General features: G+C 29.0%; 2 protein-coding genes and 1 long non-coding RNA gene across 4 annotated transcripts in view; 2 read left to right on the forward strand and 1 right to left on the reverse strand.

Moving 5' to 3' along the window:
* Positions 1 to 20,619, reverse strand: part of LOC105834482 — a 289,072-nt gene that overhangs the window by 227,675 nt on the left and 40,778 nt on the right. The window lies entirely within an intron of this gene.
* LOC105833858 (facilitated trehalose transporter Tret1) lies at positions 967 to 9,844 on the forward strand. 2 transcript variants are annotated; one of them, XM_028194314.2, is made up of 4 exons: positions 967 to 1,194; positions 6,472 to 6,603; positions 7,011 to 7,391; positions 8,395 to 9,844. In XM_028194314.2, exons 2-4 carry the CDS (start codon positions 6,534 to 6,536, stop codon positions 9,339 to 9,341), a joined length of 1,398 nt encoding a protein of 465 aa, XP_028050115.1. In that variant the 5' UTR covers positions 967 to 1,194; positions 6,472 to 6,533; the 3' UTR covers positions 9,342 to 9,844. The 2 variants fall into 2 exon arrangements, with proteins under 2 accessions (XP_028050115.1, XP_012531347.1); XM_012675893.3 differs by having other exon boundaries at positions 969 to 1,194; positions 6,469 to 6,603.
* LOC118644553 lies at positions 10,916 to 20,428 on the forward strand. Its single transcript, XR_004962323.1, has 2 exons — positions 10,916 to 12,426; positions 16,472 to 20,428. It is a non-coding gene; the product is annotated as an uncharacterized LOC118644553 (long non-coding RNA).

Raw genomic sequence — 20,619 nt, forward strand, 5'->3', positions numbered from 1 at the left:
TAAAACTTCTGTGGATAAATATGAAATATTAAATAATATTGTAAAAATATCGGAAAAAAATGCGCCAATAAATAAGATAAAGACAATAAGATTACATATTTAACAAAAAAAAAATTTTGCAAATTATATAGAATTAGTTATAATATAGTAAATATAAAATTATTTTATATTTATTTTCGCTTAGTCTAATCCCATTTTTAGAAACGTTGATAGACAGAACATGTAAACTATTACATTTTGCCTCATCATATTCACTTAATGTAAGACACAATCATGTCTTCTGATATCATGCATTTAGAAACATTAATTATCTTAACTACCTATTTACTTAGCTTTTCAGCTTACAATTAGCTCATTATATTTTTTTAACTTATGTATAAGTGTAATTTATAAAATATTAAGTAAAATAAGATTTAAACTTTTTATTCTTTTTCATATACATCTTGTGTATACATTTTTTAAATAGTTGAAGACTTTAAAATTAATTTTCTATATATAAAATTGTATTGTTGAAAAACAAATACAGAATGCGCAACAACAAAACTTCTACGTAAAAATAATAATTCAGCTCATATTCATTTTTAAAATTAAATAAATAAAATTTACTCATTTACTTCATATAATAACAGCTGTTTATATCATCAAAACAAACAAAAAATAATTACCATTTTTTTCTTCAGAAATACGTTTATCAAATTCTTTATAACAAATTCTTTACATAATTATTAATTCCCTCAACATATAAATAATTAATCAAAATATATATTTTATACATTAATCAAATCCTCTGTAACGAATAAAGTTATTCATTATTAATTAAAATACATGTTTTTTATTTTGTACATACGAAATAAGATACAAGACCTGATAAAAAACAATAAATATTGCAAAAAACAACAATAAAACTCAATAATTTTAAACTTACATGCCTTCTTTAAAAACTTGTATAAATATAATAACAAAAATTCATCATCTTTTTTTATTGTTTGTACACGATCTATGTTATCGACGATGCAAAAGCAAAGCTATTGCCTTGCTCGTATTATCAATTCACATCATTTAATATTTGCCAAGCTGTTGCCCGGATAAGACGTTCCATAACTTTAACAGCTCCAACAAAGTTAGACGAATTCTAAGACATATTGGAGAATATATCAACATCAGAATTAATAATTTTTGACAGTTTTTATAAAGGTATGTAAAGTCAAATTTTATTATTAATTGTTTTTCAAAATGCAAAAATATTCCATTTTATTTTTTTTGCTATATTGCTACTTCTATTCTAATTAATTGCATAGTAGTAATCATATTTGCAAGTACAATAATGTACTAAAAAATGTTTAATATAAAAAAGTGCTCAAGATTCAACAAAAGTCCGTGAACAAATTTATAAAACGTATATAAACATATATTTTATATATAATTATATATTTACATAAAACACTATATAAAAAAATTGTTTACGAGAAAAGATTCACGACTATACAAATAATTATATTTGTTAAAAACAAAGAACTTGTCTAGAATAAGCTACAAGTGAATAATAAATATTAAATTACATGCCATTTTAGATATTGTTGTTATGTCATATAGTTTTAAATATTGAATTGGAAAGCAAAAAAATTATTACTTGTTTTATAGTTACCACTATTACTTATTATTTTTATGATTACCTTCATCGTCAAAAACTGTTATAAAAAAATCTTCAATCATGATAAACATACTTTCAATATGCTTAGACAGCAACTTTATTTTTACGTTTGAGTGTTAAACGTGTCCTAATTTATATCAATGCCATAATATGGTACAACAGCATGAGTTCATTTTTGTAAGTGCAATAATGTTTTTATTATTAAGTCTTAATAATAATATTTTAAAATATAATATTAATTTTATTTTATGGTTGTACATATTCAAAGAGATCTTATTTTTCTATCAAAGTTCTTTATATATTTCTCATTTTTTATTTAAAACTATATTATTATTTTTTGTATTATTATTTCCCAAACTCAACTACTCCTACAAATACATATATAGAAGTCAAGTAAATATTTCACTCATAGTCCAAAACCCATAGTAAAATAAAATTTCTTTAATATTAAGTAAAGTATTATTTTCTTTTAATTATATACACTTATATACACAATTAGAAGTTCTTATTCTTCAAATTATTTGCAGATTTTTGCAAGTACCTCTGTCCCCACACTTAATTGCTACATTTTCCCTTACAAATGCACACAAAACATACCTTCTTTTACCTTTTTTCCCTTTAACCTCCCAAAAAAACTCGGATGCGTTTTGTAATGGCTCAAATTTATAAAATTTACCATACTCTTGTTCAATTTTTACGGTGTTCCCCAACGCTCACAAACTTCTCAATATTTTTTTCGTATTTAAAAGGTCAAAATCTATTAAAAAAAACATTATTCTTTTTACTTATACCTTCGGAGGCAAAAATCGGCCCATTTTTAACATCCTCTTTTATTGAAAAAGAAATAAAGAATCCATGTTATCTAAAATGTATGTAAGAATCAAAATATACCTATGATAAATATTGTGTATATGCGCAAACATTATATATATATATATATATATACATATATAAAAAACAATAAAAATCAAAAAATAATAATAAAATAATAACAATTTTTAATAACACTAACATATAAATCATTTAATTAATCTTTCCTTATACATATATTCAACTGTTGTACATATCGACATTTCGTAATATTCGCAATATATAAATTTTAAATGTATATCTTAATTATATTGTTTATAAAATATTTAAAAATAAATTTGATTTTATTGGCGAATATTAAGAAATGCCGACATGTACAACAGTTAAATATTATTTTATATCAATTTATGAAAACTTATTCAGAACTTGATGAATTTAACTATTATTAATATTCATTTGATTTTTGTTACGTAATTAATTTTACTTCTAAATTACTATGTACAAATACTATGAAAATTGTGATAAAATCAGTTGCGTAAGAGCAAGATCTGTTGAATTGATGAAGAGAATCGCTGCCAATATGTGCACGTCTGATACATACATACATATATGTATAGTTATAAACCTAAATGCTTCAACTTTATTCGCTAATAATTAACTTTAATCATTTGTAATTGAAACTATTAGCCCAATTATTTTTATTTTTCTCTTTCAATTAAATATCAGTTTAAAATTAAAAAATTTGATATTTTAATAATAATGTTATAGTAACAGGCAATGATTAATAAAATAGTTTCATAAAAATAAAAAAATTAAAATGTTTGTAATTATTTAAAAAATAATATAAAAATCGTTAAAAATACAATTGCACTTGCAAATATATTCTTTTTTAATCCATGCTGTTAAAATAATTTTTCTGTAGAATTAATTAGCTTGTAGAAATAATAAGTTTTCCTCAATTATTAATAATTTGTTTATAAAAATCAGCTAATTTTTGCAAAATGCTTTTTATATCAAAAATATTTTTTCATGCTCGGGCCTATTTCTAATTGTTATTATGTTGCATATATTCAGCTAATCTTGCTATTAATCACAAACCTTAATGTATTAATAAATGTATAAATAATTTTAGTGATAAGTTTAAAACTGATTGATGTAGTGATGACATAACAAAATATAAGATTTTTTTTTTTTTTTCCTTACATAGATGTTCCGTTCTTATACATTTTTCTGTTTTTATTCATATTTCGAAGTAAAATCAGATTTAAAAATTCTTATAAATCATACAATAAATATAAATATCAACATAAACTAAAAACTTTGCGTTTGTATTTATATATAATTACGCGTTTTCAATTTTTAATAGTCTAAACACAGCATACTAAAAACAAGCGATTAAGTAAAAAATGTAACTAGTTACATTGTAAACATTAATCAAGAGACATGATAGTGTGTCGCATTAAGTGTATTATGTACGCGTAGCATGAGACCGTCGCGTGTATCTATACAAGCCAACCAGTAACGAATACCCGAGATTATCGAATCTCAATAACAGATGAATCGACCATTCTGAATAGATTCAATCGAGTTTGGATTTGAATTATATAATAAAAGTTTATTTTTTTCTATGCGTGCCCTATAAAAAAAGATATTACGACGCAAAGTTCAAATTTGAAAATTTAATAACAATGACACCTAAAAAATTGTCATTATTATTATTATCAATGTTAGAGAAAATTTTGTTAAAGTTATCATGTCTATAAATGTATGTGTGACTAGTTCTGTAAGTACGTATATTAATTTTAATACTTTTGTTAAAATTTTTTGAAATATTAATGTAAAAAATATGTGGAAAATATATAATTAAAATAATTTATTTAACATTTTGAACAAGTGTAGAAGGCACATTTTATAATAGTAAACTCGCACATTTACAGGTATAGTTTTATATTAATACAATGTAAATAATATAATTAATATAATATAAAAAAAATGAAACTTGTAAAATGTTATAATTGTTTAAAAACTCAATAAAAATATAATATCTTTTGTTACGTTTTGTGTAATACAATGTCAAGTTTCGATTAATTGATATCAATGAGTATTTTGACGATTTGACAAATACAAGTGATTTATAATAATATTTTTCGCTCGTTTTTCTAAGTAATAGAAGAATGATTACAAGAGAGATGGATTAAGACAAGCAGATTGAATATAATGTTAAAATATAAAGTTCTTTTATTAATATTAAAAAATAATAAGATACGTTTCAACTTACTTAGTCTTTATCAGTCTAATAATCTGAACTTAAATATCTAATTTTACAATATCAAATGATTTAATAACTGCGTGAGTTTAACGATAAGTAGATTAATTGATCTGATAGCACACAATAATATAAGCGAGTTTATTTATGTCTTACTTAGATATAAATTTTCCGTTTTTACACGTTTCATTTTTCCTATCTGAAATAATAGATAGCTACACAAGTGGAAAATTTTAAATAAACAATAAAATTAAGAGAATGCTAGAGGGAGAGAAAAAGAGAGAGATAATTTTTATAAAATTTTTTTTATAAATCTGGAGAAATACTTTTCCAGAATTAAAATATACGTATTAATATTAGTATGTAAACTGGTTTTTATACCAGAAATAAATTTTTTTATTAACATTAATAAATTTTTTGTTCTCAATATAAAATCCAGTCTATAGATTGACAATAATACACATACTTTAATTCTAAAAAAAAACGAAATCTACAAAAAAATACGTATAAAATGTTATAAAAATTATTATTTAATCGGTGAAACAAGACTGTCTCCAGCATTCCTTTAAGGACAAATTCATACTTTAGCAGAAAAGCAAAAATAAAATCAAAACAGCAGAAAATCATTCAGAACTAGCGTTGATAGAAATAATTCTACTTTTCTGTTTCTATCATTAACGCTAGTTCTGATTGGCTCTTTCTGAGACCCAATTCATGAACTCATACAAAAAAAATTTACATACAAAAGTAACGTTGCGCGTTCACTGATATATACCTTTTACATTTCAAATTACCAATCGATATAGAACGTGCACCGTTACTTTCGTATGCAAACTCGTACGAGTTCGAGAATCGAACCCTGTTGCTCGCCTTTCTGCTTTTCTGCCACGATATGAATTTACCTAAGACTTTTTTACTGGGTCGGTTGTCAAGTTAGCGTTGACAAAGACGATTTAATTCAAAACAATAGAAAAAAAAATCATGTACTATATATCGATACAAAATATACACACATGCATACATATACATATTCAATATATGTATGACAAATGACACGTTTAAAACTACTCTTGCAAGAACGGTATTCTTTTTTCTAAATAATTAACAATTAAACTCTAAAAAATTAAATTAAACAAAAAGAATAATACCGATTTCGAGTCGACACGAGTTGTGTTTATATTTAAAATAATTATGTAGCGCTACAATATCGAAAACTTCTATTTTGTAATAATTTCATACATATAAAAGCAAATATTTATTTAAATTCGGCAGCTATCAATAGCCTTGATTTCGTTCTTAATTAAATAACTAAATTTAATGTACATAGAATACGAAAATTATTTATTAATTACTTAGGGAAGTTTTCAACACATTTTACACATTTGTATCAATATTATACACAAAAATTTTTTTAAATAATAGATTAAATTATGTTAAAAAATATTTTAATGTAATTGTAAAAGTATTTTCTCATATACAATGTATATTAATAAAATAATATATATTAATAAAACAATATAAATTGTGTATTCTATTAATCATATTATAAATTTAAGTAAGAAATATATATATATATATACATATACATGGATAATGTGAACATAAATTTAGTAAACAAGAAGCTACACTTCTACAATTCTTCCGCGAATCATACCTTAATAGCTCATTAAACATAAAAAAAATGTTTACATTTTTTATCTCAATGACACGAAACGACTTTTACGATTCGTCGCTTTTTTAGTAGAGTAAAACGTAGTATTTCCCGAGAAGTCTACAGAGTCTCAGTCTACAGAGAGATCACACACAATGAAGTATAAGATAGAAAAAGAAAAAGTTAAAAAAGTACGATGGCCTCAATGGATAGCTGGTTTCGGAGGTATGTATCTCGTATATATTAATATTTTATATATATTAATACACAGAGAAAATTTTATAGTAAAAATTACTATGTACATTAGTAGCCATGGGCCATAAAAAGAAATTTCAGAGAATTACACCATAGATAATATAAATACTATGGTAATTTGATGAAAAACATAGTAAAAATTTTCATAATTTCTTCCTTGATCTGCATTTACTATTTACCATAACTTTTACTATAAAATAGTAGTGATGAAATATTATAATTAAATATATCAATCAAAATATTTTAATGTAGTTTTTAAATTATATTCCTAATTAGATGAAGTATGCACTTACATTGACATAAACGAAGAAAATAATTATTCGTTATAAAATATAAATATAAATATAAATAATAGTTAATATTTTTTCGATTTTCAGTTAACCTTCTACAGCTACAAATGGGACTGATAGCGATTTGGAGCTCACCATACATCGCATATCTGACTTCGCCCGAATCTCACATCCCCATGACAATGGACGAAGCTTCCTGGGTAGTTTCTCTATTGAACCTAGGCAGGCTAATTGGCGCTATTTCTGGTTCTGTTGCCGTCAACTATCTCGGCACTAAAACAACAGTCTTCGTGACGAGTTTACCAATAACTCTATGTTGGCTCTTTATAATTGTGGCTAATCGAGTGGAATGGCTGTACGCAGCCAGGTTACTAGCTGGGATCAGTATAGGAAAGATGTACAGCTGCTTCTCGCTTTACCTAGGCGAGATCGCGGATCCTACCATTCGCGGAGCTCTTGTTGTTTTAGGTTAGTATTCCTCGTATTGGTGTGCACGTGTAAGTCAAATTTCACGGTTAAATGAAGAGTCTACTATCTATACTAATAAGAATACTATCTATCTATAAGAGTACTTGATATCGACATATTTTGAAACGATAACCGGTCAATGATTTCATTCATTTAATTTTCAGATAATTACATCATAATGCAAAATATTCCTTCCAAAGTTTGACAGCAGAAATATTAGATAATATTCACGATAATACGGGCTAACTATACATATATACAAAGATAGAGATCTTGTTATCGTGGTAAAATCGTCGCTGCAATATCATATAATCGATGTAAAAGCGGTCAAACTTCACTATTAGAACCAATTATTGGATATTATAGCAAAATCTGCGTCAGTAAAAAATTTTATTGAGTAAATTGGTTCATATATAAAAATATGTGCAGTTAAAATAAATATAATTTGTTACTAAAGCAAAGTAACAAAATATATTTCTAGTAAATATATTTTCCTGTCACAAAATTTTGTGTAAAATAATTTGCACAATTAAAAATTATGTTTAACAAATTAATAAAATAAATATTTCTATAAAATCAGTAACAAAATATTTCTAACAATATTTTGCTGAACATAAAAGTAATTAATATAATAATTACAAATAAATATATAATTTTAAATTTATGCATATTTATATATGTAAATATTTTTTAATTTTTTATTCATATAAAATAATATAAAATATAGCAGAAAAAAAGCAAAAAACTCTAAAAAAGCACATTAAACAAACAAGAATCGGATCACAGAGCGAATTGGATTAAAGTAAGATGATATTCATTATATTCTAATCAAAACTTTTATTCTGACGCGCGAGTTACTTTATTTTTCCGTACACCAAAAACTTAAAATCTCTATCAATCAATCAATCCTTATCTTGATCTAATTCGTCTCAATCTATTCTGCATATTAATGATAAATAATTATATGTAGAAATACTGACAAGAATTAATGTTCTCGTTGCAGCTGTAAGTGGATTATCAATAGGTAACCTAGCAATGAGCATCATAGGCGCATATTTAAGTATGGAGATGAGTGCTACCATATGTTTCATCCTGTGCTTCGTAATAATCATCATTTTTATTTGGTTGCCGGAATCGCCGCATCATTTCGTCAAGACCAAAGAAGACGCCAAAGCACGATCCTCGATACTCTGGTATCACCGTGATTGCGACGTGGAGTCGGAGTTGCAAGAGCTAAAGGACTTCCACGAAAAGAACAAAAGTTTACCCTTCGCGGATGTTATGAAGGAATTCAAACATCCGTATATTTGGAAAGCGCAAATACTCGTGTCCCTACTCTTCGTATATCTTCAGATGTGCGGCTTAAATAATATATTATTCTACATGGAGACCATCTTGCGAAGCGCCAAAGTCACCGTCATAGAGCCATCGATGATCGTAATCATCGTCACCGCTACCGGAATCGTCGGCTCCGTACTCTCCATATTCCTAATCGATAAGTTCGGCAGACGGATCTTAATGATCGTCTCCAGCTTGGCCGTCACAATCTCGCTAATCTGTCTGAGTACACAGTATCAGCTTCTCGATGCAGGATATGACCCCGCTAGCCTACAGGCTCTACCAATTTTCTCGGTGTTCCTCTTCCAGATATCTATGTACATCGGCATCATCTCGATACCCAACACGGTATTGGGTGAGATTTTTCCGCCTCATGTTAAGTGCGTAGCCAGCTGTTTCGCCAGCATCGTCGGAGCGATATCCTCCTTCATCTCCACGTCAACGTATCAGCCTTTAATCAATCTGATTACGGAAAAATATTTATTCTACGTGTATGCTTTGTTATTGATAACCGCCGTACCGTACACCTATTTCTGCATGCCTGAGACTAAGGGCAAGTCATTGCAACAGATTCAAGAAGAATTGGACAGCAGATCTGAACGGAAAAGTTGAGCTCGAATATATTTAACGAATAGTCCTGATGGTAGATCCGTTGGAAACTCGTAGCACAATTACAACTTGTTTTTTTACATTTATTACAAGAACACTTTCATGATACATCGACGTCAGTGCTGAATAATACTGCATGACCAATAATGATCTAACAATTTGCTATCACACTACTTTCACTTCATCTGAGCAAAACTAGATCATTTATATTTACAGTTGCAGACCAAAAGGTTGATGTAAAGCATTGGACGAATATGTAGACATTTACTCACTTCTACTCATTGTATATTATCTTTGCATATGCATTAAACTGTAAGAATAATTCTCATTTCTTATTTTATTTATTACAAGAGTGTATTAGAATTATTTAATTAATAAGAATTAGACAATAATAGAAATAGTAATAAAACTCATACTTATTTGTAATAAATGGTAATTGTAGCAATTAACAAAATGAGTGATAAAACTGATAAAACTATACGTGTAATAAATACGTGTAAAACCTGTGAAATAATTATCTAATCTTATCTAATCTTTTAATCTAAATATAGTAATAACTAGTGCCAGAAATAGCGTTGTTTTTATCAACGACATAATTATAATTAATAATTAACTGTAAATTATTATTTTGCAAAATATTAATGTTTAACAATATAAGAAAAAGATGCGAAAAAAGGAACATATTAAATTTTCATGTTATATACTTACAAAGCGACACGATGCATTAAATTATCAGTGTTGCACAAAAGCAAATGGGATTTCAAATGCAAAACGATGGGAAGGTACGGAAAGTACTGCAGAAAAAAATCTCTTTCATATTCCGCGTTACTATACGCAATATATCGCGTATAACATAATATGAAAATAATTTTTGCAAAAGCTATTTGCGCTATTTAATTAATACTTGAAGCCATTTGAGCTATTTAATTAATATCTCACCAATAAAACTCGCGCATAATTAAGAGGCAATCGTACAGATTCTCATCAAACAGAAATTCGTAATTATTTTTCTCTCTTGGCAGACATAAGGTATGGTAACGTCGACGATGGAACTCGGCCAGATTCATATTTTACAAGACGATATTTCACTTGGACGGTCACCAGCGACAACATTAAAAGCGCAATGGGACCATGATCTAAGGCCGTAAATTTAACACTATCTTATCTCGTACAGGTCATTGTCAATGACGCTTTATTTATACCAGAAAAAACAAAACCAATTATGCAGCTAATTAATCTAAAAATAACAGTACAATAAAACAGATAAAATTTTGTGTTGTATTGCACAGAGAGCGTATGGGTGTATAGTATTAAAAAAAGAACTCCATGTATATATATATATATATTATAGATAGATAGATATTAAAAGACCCTTTAAAAAACCATGCAAACATGTTCACAAAATTTTGTTGAAAACAAGAAACTTCTCATTTTTAAAACTATTTATTGTATAAATATTGATAACTTTTTTGTCCATCAGACATATGTATAAAAATAAAAACAAGTAGGCTTTGATTAACATTTTTAAGAATATTTAAAAAAATTTATAATAAGCCACTTAAAAAATAAAAAATCTTTAGACTTAAATGAAAACGTTATATACTATATATATTTATTTTTCCTGTTTTTTATTTAACTCTTTAATTAACAATTATTCGTAATGTGGTACTACTAATAAAGAACGCTTTCATGCCATAATCTAGATTTAAAAAACTAAAACTTACTTGGTTTTTGTAGAAAAGAAACCCTACAATTATATTGTACAATATTATTAATGCTTCTTCTTGACAGATTTAAACCAAATTCAATATCGATCAATAATATTGATATACATGCAGATATCTCATTAAATGTGAGAATTAAGATAATTAGAAAACGTGAGAAAAAATCACGAAAAAGACAAGAGTTAATATAAATAAAATGTTTATTATATATACTTTTATTTTTATAAATTCTGCTGCAATATTAGATCAAACATGATGAATAAAATGTTCATTATATGTATACTAATTTTATTTCTTACTAATGTTTTATTTATGTAAGTTTTTATTACAATCTTCATTTATGGAACAAATTCTATTGTATTTTATCAAAATGTAGTAGAACCTGTTATGTAAATAAAACGTCAATACTAATAAAAGCTAGTACATATAATAAATGTACATATAATTTTATTTGCCATGTTCATATATGTATACATTACATCAGAACTTATTATGTAAATAAAACATCTGTAAGAATTAAGACTAGCATATATGTACATATAATGAACATTTTATTTATCATTGATCAAACATTTAGACAGAAAAAATATAAAACTATTAAATATATACAACAAATATTTTGTCGTACTTTTTGTTTTTTACACGTTTTCAACGCAATGTACCTACAAACAACATATACGTACTCTTCCTATGGGCCAACGAGGATTTTAAATTCATTATCATAAAATATCATTAGAGCTGCAAGAGGTGCATAAACTAATAACTGTAACCGCCGCATCATGGACAAACATATACGCATAACGTTCCGTAATGCACAAATTGAATTAGGGTGAGATAAATACGTTACATGCATATAGGTTTCACGTCAAAATGCTCACGTTTTATTTGCGCGTATACCGTTTTTTAAGCACATCGCAATCAACAAAATTTCTTCTGCGAGATAGGGATAATGTCTGCTGCGTAATAGAATGTATAAAAATAACTGTCTGTACAAAAAGAGAATTAAACCGAGTAAAAAAATCCACAGCCATGGCAGTCAGTTGTTTAAACAACTTTGTCAAGTGTGCAACGTGTATAAAATTGTAGGCAGACTGCGCGATTTATTCGAAAACAGGCGGATACATTTTTGGACGGTGCTCAGTGTTCTACTTAATTTAGATTTAGATATAACGAATACTGCCCGAGTGCTGCCTCTTATCCGTACGTGCGCTTCCTTTACGACTCTGTTTCGTCCTTTTATTTTGTTAAGAGCCATTACAGTTTAGTACTCGTAATAAAAGAGACTATCGCGTAGGAGCGTCATTTCTATCGTGAAGTTAAATGCGGCAATCTACGAGGCTGAGAACTCGCTAAACTTCGATCAAGTAACTATATTTACAATCAGCACAAGTAAATAATAATATTCGCACTATACACCCAATTATCAATTATGTCATCTACGTAAAAGTTAAATTGGTTAAGAAGTTATGTTCCTTAGCCTATTATCAACGGTATGCGCGTTTTCAAAGTTGAAACGTGATGCACATTTCTAAATTAATAGATTGATTTAGTGCTTTAATTTTCTCAAGTTTCGAGACTGCATTGTCGGACGAGTTAAAGGCAAACGGCTGAGTGGAAACACGCCGTCGCTGTTTAATATTTGTTATTGTTCGGTTTTGGCACGCGACGATGGGAGACCCAAGCAGCAGAACCTACTTTGCCCCGCAATTACTGCAACTTTCAACTGAACGAAAATGGCCTCGATCGGGCGTACGGGACTCGCCGTCTTTTGCCGGAGCGAGAAAGTTTGTCAAACCGCGTAACGAGCGGAGAGTGTAATTGCCAGCCGAGCACAAACTCGATTGTCCTTCGAGAAACCTCCGACGTCCGCCCCGGAACTACCAATCACATTAGACCTGTCTGCGAGTAAACCCCGAGACAATTATCCCCGCCCTCCGCGAGTCAGGTATTCATATTTTGTAGCAAACAAGTCATTTTCAACGTCGACCAACCCCATGTTGTGGCACCTGCCCCCGATAATGCAATATTGTTCGTTAGTTTATTATCAAGTTTAACGCGGTATTCAACATACTGAAATTAGACGTATAATTGGAACTACGTGCGGATTCTTATAGAACTTCAATTTTTCCACATTAACGAATTCAATTGGTTTGAATTAATACGCACTGATGCACATTAAAGTCGTTATATTGACCTAATCTAAATGTAAGAGCGAATTGCAAATATTTCGAACGATAAAATACATGTTTAACAAACACTTGTTTAACAAACAGCATAATAGAGTGTATTAAAAATTTCGCCGTTTAATCCGTAATAACAGTATCAATAATTGTAACAGGTCTTCAAAAAATTCCAAGTCTCGAGTGTCTCTGTACATACAGACGTTTTGTAAAAGAGACGGTGAGACAAAAGTTTTACGTATGTTACTCGTAACGTACATAAAACTGAACGGATCAACAGATGGCTCTTTTTTTATTTCGCGAGTGAATCATTCCATTCTGATTATGGCGCAATCACGCGGCACAAACGAAAGGAAGAGTTTATGCGTGCCTCTGTCGTATCGTCCGTTTCGTTCATTTAAACTTTCGCTTAATTTGCACGAGAAACTGTTTCTCGCGTGACATGCGAAAGAGGAGAATAAAATACTTTTGTTCTTATATATAAGAATAGTTCGTGCCTGAGCCGAAAATGGACAGGCAGGTAATAACGGGGATTCTGATTCGGGCAAGAACCGTGAGTCGAGGGAAGAGCCTTCGCGCGCAATTTTGCAATGCAATTACCTGTCGCCAACGATCTCTCCCCAAGTTTTCCCTAAGTTTCCTCATTCGCTACTCTTCCCCATTTAAAATTCAACGAACCGTGCAAAGATCGTCTTTCTATTCACTGTCAGAATATTTTCCTGCTGTTCTTATTACACGAGTTGCTCGATTATCCGTGAAAATCGAAGGAATTGCACACAAATTTGTTTTAACATACGATAACTGTCCCAATTACTGCTGCTTTAATCATTTTTGCTTATTTCGTAATTTTTTAATAAATATTTCTTTTTTATTATCATTCAAGTAATAATATTAAAAAATAAAAATAACAAAATAACAATAATAAATTCAAAAAAAATTATTTTTTAAATATAATTTAAAAAATAAAAATATAAGCTATTAAATCCATACTCCTAGTTAATGTCCTAAATATTGTCTTCCCAATTATTTTGCCGCACATACGTAATATCCTGCTGTAATAAATATCTAATACTGCTAAGCATTACGTATGTTTATATGATAATCTAATTGTAAGTTTAACATTTCAAAAACATTGTTAATATAAAACACTATCATACTTTTTCTTAATATTACAATTGGGACACTGACAGTAATTGAGACACGTACAATTACCTTAGGCATGATAAATCAGTTTTATCTGCTTAAACATCAACGTAAATTATGTTTCTTTTCCCTCTTTTACGTTTTTAGTTTTTGTGTATGCGATTACTAGATCAAACAAATTCTTTTATAAACGAAACAAGATGAAAACTTTTGTAATATCCCCTGTGAATGTTAGCCACTAATTTGTAGCTTTTTATTACATTTTCATAAAATTATTAGATTTAATTACAAATTTTTTGCGCCAGTATCACTCTATTCCATCATAAATCATAATTTAATCTATTTTTTTGATACGGTACTGATATGACATGAAATATTTCTCTTGTATTTGTCAACAAATATTTACAACAGTCAAATATTTATAAAATTTCTAATCACTCGGTTTCAACATCAATTTACACATACAAGATAATTCAAATATTTTTAAAACAAAATATCTTATTAGAAAAATAGAGAAACGAGAAAAAAAGATAAAAAAGACTTGTTTAAAATATATATCACATATATAATCTTTTTTTATATAAATCAATTTTTCAAGTTTTTCTGTGTAAAAAATATCAAGATAAATCATCAAAAAGTTGTTTTCATAACAGATTTTTCATATTTTATTCTGGTATACTTTGAAATGTAACGCCCGTCTTAAAATATTCACATCTTTTAATTATCTTACCTTATCTTAATACTTTCATACGTAGAATAAGAAATAAGAATCAATTAATGCAAAAGAATTTAGAGTTGTGTCAGCTAAATGGGTATACTCGTATTGGTTATCGCTTTATAACTACATTTATTATCAAGTTTAAAAAGTACAATTAAATATAATAAAGCTTTAATATTGCAACAAGTTGATATTACATCTGGAAAACTATATCTATGTTGCAATCAAAATTGTATTCTTCTTTCTCCCTAATGAAACATGAATCGAGATTCTATTTCATGTTCAACATATCCTGCAATGATCAAAATAGCCAACATCATATCTCTACAATCATATCAACAGAAATAACGACGTGTCCATATTGGCTCTGCCACAAGTGACAACACGGAGAGTTGCGCATTAATGGAAATTTGTACAAAACAACAGATAACCAAGCAGCGAAAGCAGTGTTATACATATATTAAATTACTATGTATTATCTCGAAATGGAACGACAGTTTTCAATGACCACCTAACCGCAGAGTGACACACCGCAAATCTATCCACCGCGCCATCTGCCGCCACTCATTATCGGCAAATAAGTGCAAATCGAAACAATATAAGGGATCATTTTCATTAGAAAAAAAGATTCTATGGAAAAAAGAGAAAAATAGTCACGCGCGATCTCGAGAGACCGCTAATGTTTCGAGAAAAAAAAAAAGATTTTGGTCCATTGCCAAGTTGCAGTCACAGTCAATGGAATTGCGGGAGGGCAAAGAAAAGGGGCAAAGAACTCTAGCGAAGAAAGGTCACCGACCCACATTTTCGTGGCACGACTTTCAACGACCCGATAGAAGCAGCTTACTCTGTTTTCATCGGATCGATGGTCCTCGCGGTTAACCACACATTGTGTCACGTAGCCGCGTATTCCGTTTTCGTGGAGTACGGCACCAATGGTCAACTTTGCCGACCATCGTGTGTCGCTCTTGACAACCTGACCCAATCGAAATTTGATTAATAATTCAACACTAATTGTCAGTCGATCTGGTTCGTTCGCTCGGGTTTTGTTCCATCATCGGTCACGAAACCAGTATTTCGATAAACTTTTGATTAATATGCTGAGTCAAAATATAAAGAAAACATTTTCCCCAAAAATCCATTTTTTTGCATATAAAGGAAACAAAACTGTTCTTAGAAAAAACTCCCTAACAAGTCTAATAAAACAACCCTAATAATATAATAATAAAATAAAATAAAATAAAATTACTAAATTAACAACATTAAATTTATAATATATTAATTATTAATTAAATGAATGAAATAGTAATCAATAATTTAATTTAATTCAATAATCGACAAACATTTTCGATACAATTGAACATTTTCTAGGAAAACGGAAGGAAGAAAACAAAAGAGAACAGCTGTACGTGCGCGTATACACCAACCAGCACGTGAATATTTACACAGGGGAAATGAGGCTGCAGAAAACGAGCGGAAGTGAAGATTCGCATGGGACTGATAGTCGGCCTGACGGTACTCTCGTGCCAATATTCCTTTTCTGGTCCATTTCCTCCATAGTCTTGCTCACTTTGTTCTACTCTTTACTTTTTCCATCCTCCACACCACTCTCTTTCGTTCCATCATTCTTGATAGAAGCCAAAAGCGTTATTTATATTGCGGGCCTATAAGTTTCGCGAGTAGTTTCTGTTTTTTTTTGTCAAGAAACTTTTGTGGCACAATAGGGTTTTTGCAGGCATGATGGCCGAGTCTATCTAAAAGCACTTGTGGAGACTTTTCTGTCTAATTTTTCCTGTCTAAAAACTCTTTCTAAAGCTTATGTATTATAATTTCGTTTATTTCTATTCATTAAATAAAAGTTATAAAATATTATATTTTACTAGTAAATAAAAACGTATATCGCGAAATAATTCAAATTCCTAGGTATTATATAACTTTCATAGCATTTATTATGTATTAAATATTTATTAATATTAAAAAATTTTTATCTATTTGTTTAAGGATCCATAAACCCTCTATGAACCTCTATAAACCTACGAGAAACGTTCATGAAACAATCCATCTTAATCCACGGTAGACGCACACAGGTGATTAGTCCAATTAATATCAGACGGTGGAACTTAGGTGATTGACCAAGCTAACGAACAATCACGATTAACCTAATTAATGTTTCGGTACTGAGCGTTCTAATAACTTCGATCGGCAACAGTCAAGGTCGGTGATTTACAATTACTGTTTTCATCAAACCGACAGATTTTTATTGATTATTAACTTCATTCATTCATTTTTTCTTTTTTTCTCTTTATGTCTCTCAGAAGATTAATTACGAGTAAAAACTAATTACTGTAAAATTACAGCCTGGGCATATTTTATAAAAAGAAAGGGATTCAAACTACCTTATTCCGAAATTTTTATTTCATTTTTTCATTTTTAATTATAAAAACTTTATTTTGACTCTAAGTACATTTTTTGTTATCATATAAAATATTATAAGAACAATCATAAAAATATTTTTTTTAATTTCTGGAATTGGTTAGAACTTTTATAGTATCCGATATATAAGATTTGGTTCTTTTTAATAAAAAAACAGAACATGCGCTCTATCTTCATTTTAAATGAAAATGACACCTCAAGATCAAGATTTTACTTATGGAATACAAAGTGTCTTCTTTTTCGTAACTATTATCTAATATTTTTCTCATTCAAATTAGGAACAAAAAGATATTGTAAGCTCTAAAATCCATATATATTAACCCTAAAAATTATTGTTTATATCTTAACAATTGGTAAAAATTTTCCCTAAAAAAATTCTAGATACGCCCATTCTTTTGCTTGAAGTATGAATCGATCTATTAACGAATACATGTAGAAACTTGGAAAGATGTCTTATGTGATTCCTAATATGCCAGTTTCTTTAAAATTATACCTTTATTACAAATGTAATTAAAAGTGATAATTTTGCTACTTATACTGGCTTTGTGCCAAAAAAATTATAGTGTTATAAAATAAGAAATTTTTCACAAAATATTTTCACCTCTTGTCGTAAGATACAAGATGTTCACTGTCATTTATAAGAGAACCACGTCTTTTATATCTTAATGCCAAATTGTTCTTCAGTATATCAAATCTTGGAATATAGTATAACAATGTTAATTCTTCTTCGTCCGCCTTATATAACTTTGCCGCGGTAATACTGCGATGAAAATAAAATCCGGATTAAATTTATACAACGCGCCGACAAGTTTCGAAATAAAGTGCGGCGTCGAATGGTACGTTACTTGCAACGGAGAATAAGTCTCTCGCCAGTGCAGGAAAACAGTCGCAAGTGGAAAGAGTCGAGCACAAGCCAGAAAGCGCGCACGCTAAAGGCGTCGCGTCGTCTCAACCGATCTAGCGGACTTCGTATCCTCCATATGCGATTACCTAGACGAAAAGAAGGCGAGAAATGGGCTATAATGCCAATGGGAGTATATCCCTTTGGCTGCCGTGCATCTTTCCTTTTTATCTCACAGCTTTCTTCGCGCGTGAACGCGATGCATCATGACGAAATAAAATACTGAGTAATTCCCATAAGAGTCAGACACTTTCGCAATTACATGGTTTTTCAAGAAGATTTCTTCGTGAAAACGAAATAACTTAAAAACACTAATAAAACACGAATTTGTTACTACGATAAAATTATAATATAATTATGTGATAATATAAAACATAAAAACACGCATTAGGTTTAAGGAAGCAGTTTAAGATCGAGCAATTAGAATGCACAAAAAGGCTCATTTTTATCAAGAACTGCATAAAGAGAAATAATTTAAATGTTCGTTTATTTACGAATAAGTTATAGTGACGTTTTAAACCTTAAAGTAAAGGTGTAAGAAAAAATTGATTATTTCAACAAAAATAAAATAAATCGATAAAATAATATAAATTTTTAAACAAACATTTCATGTGCTACGGCATGGAATGAACACAGAAAGGAAAATAAGAAGAGAAGACACAGTTTCCGCACAAGCTTTGAACCCACCACGTTGCAACGCAGATGGAGTCTAAGGAGACACCAAGGTTCACCACTTGTCTCTTGAGAGCTTTACTCGTCCCTAGAACTCTGGAGCACTTGGTTAACACAAGGTAATTCCGTTGCAACGCAACGTCTTTGAAGAGGTCGTAATATCTTGATGACCTCGAAGAAAATTGAATAATCACTCGATATCGCATTTTATGCTAGGAATAAACAAATTCAAGAAAGAATACTAAGAAAGACTATCGAAGACAGATAATAAAATGTTATAAATAAATTTATATAAAAAGCGTAATAATAAGTAGAAATAAACAGATCTTTCTTTAAAATTATATTTATCAATTGTTTGATATTTTTGTTAATACATTATCAATTCTCAATTATAAGTATTCAATTCCTACAGACAAAATAATACTATAATTAAAATAATCAATCGAAAAATAGCACTTTTTTTATTTCTTGTGTTATTCTTAATGTTTGCCATCATATAAAATTTATAAATCATCTAAATAATTATATAAATAAAGAAATAGCTTTATCTTTATCTAAATTATTAAAATGTACATTATCTGCATTTTTATCTTAGATTAAAAACTATAATATTTTTTAAACTATCTAGAATAATGTAAAAATAATAACGAAAACTAAATATTGTTTTTCTTTAGCCTCAACTTTCAAGTTACCATTTATCTTAACAGTAACAGTCTAAGCAGTAGAATTTTTCAAAATAATAATAGAATTGTGTTTCAAAACCCACTGCCAAAATAAATAAAAAACAAATAGATTTATATAGAGATTATTATACAGATGCTATATTCGCAGATAATAGAGATATAAAAAGACAGAATAAGCGAGCAAGTTTCACCACAACAACGTACTATAAATGTTCAAAATGCTTTACCGCATGCGTTACAGAGTCGCGTTTAACTTTTGGACCGAACATCAAATCACGAAGCCCTTGAGGCTATGGTTACTACTCCACCCAGGAAACGCGTTCCACTTACGATTCTAGGATTCAAAGGTAAGCGCAGTGTGAAAGCAAATAACGCACCACACACGTTACCGTAAATATTTAAAAAATAATATATTTACACATATATGATGTATTTCATATATGTATTTCATTATACCATAAATGTGTCGGTCAAAAACACGAGAAACCGGGTAAATATGTATAATGAACATTGGCGGCTAACTGAACTTGGCGTAGAAAAACTGCGTTCAAATTAGATGTTTAAAATGTATTAGAAACCAATGTTTTATATTTGCTATTAACATGCTCGCAACATGTATACCATCGCATGTGCTTCTCATAAAAGCTGGAAAAAATCTTTCTATTATACTTCGGAAAATAAAGGAACAACGTCGCAATAAGTTCTCGCAACAGTGACTACGTTTATAAATCTATGGTAAGTTGCACTTTGAAACTCGCTTTTTAATCTGTCAGTTGTCTGTTAAAAGAGCTTCTTCTATAAATAACTTTACGTTCACAACAAAGAATGGT

The sequence above is a fragment of the Monomorium pharaonis genome, chromosome 2 (assembly GCF_013373865.1).
Source record: "Monomorium pharaonis isolate MP-MQ-018 chromosome 2, ASM1337386v2, whole genome shotgun sequence".
In the NCBI taxonomy this organism is placed as follows: Eukaryota; Metazoa; Arthropoda; class Insecta; order Hymenoptera; family Formicidae; genus Monomorium; species Monomorium pharaonis.

Coding starts and splice junctions, on each gene's coding strand:
- LOC105833858 (XM_028194314.2), top strand. CDS start 6,534: ATGAAGTATAAGATAGAAAAAGAAAAAGTTAAAAAAGTACGATGGCCT. Junction 6,604..7,010: donor ATGGATAGCTGGTTTCGGAG/GTATGTATCTCG, acceptor TTCGATTTTCAG/TTAACCTTCTACAGCTACAA. Junction 7,392..8,394: donor CGGAGCTCTTGTTGTTTTAG/GTTAGTATTCCT, acceptor TTCTCGTTGCAG/CTGTAAGTGGATTATCAATA.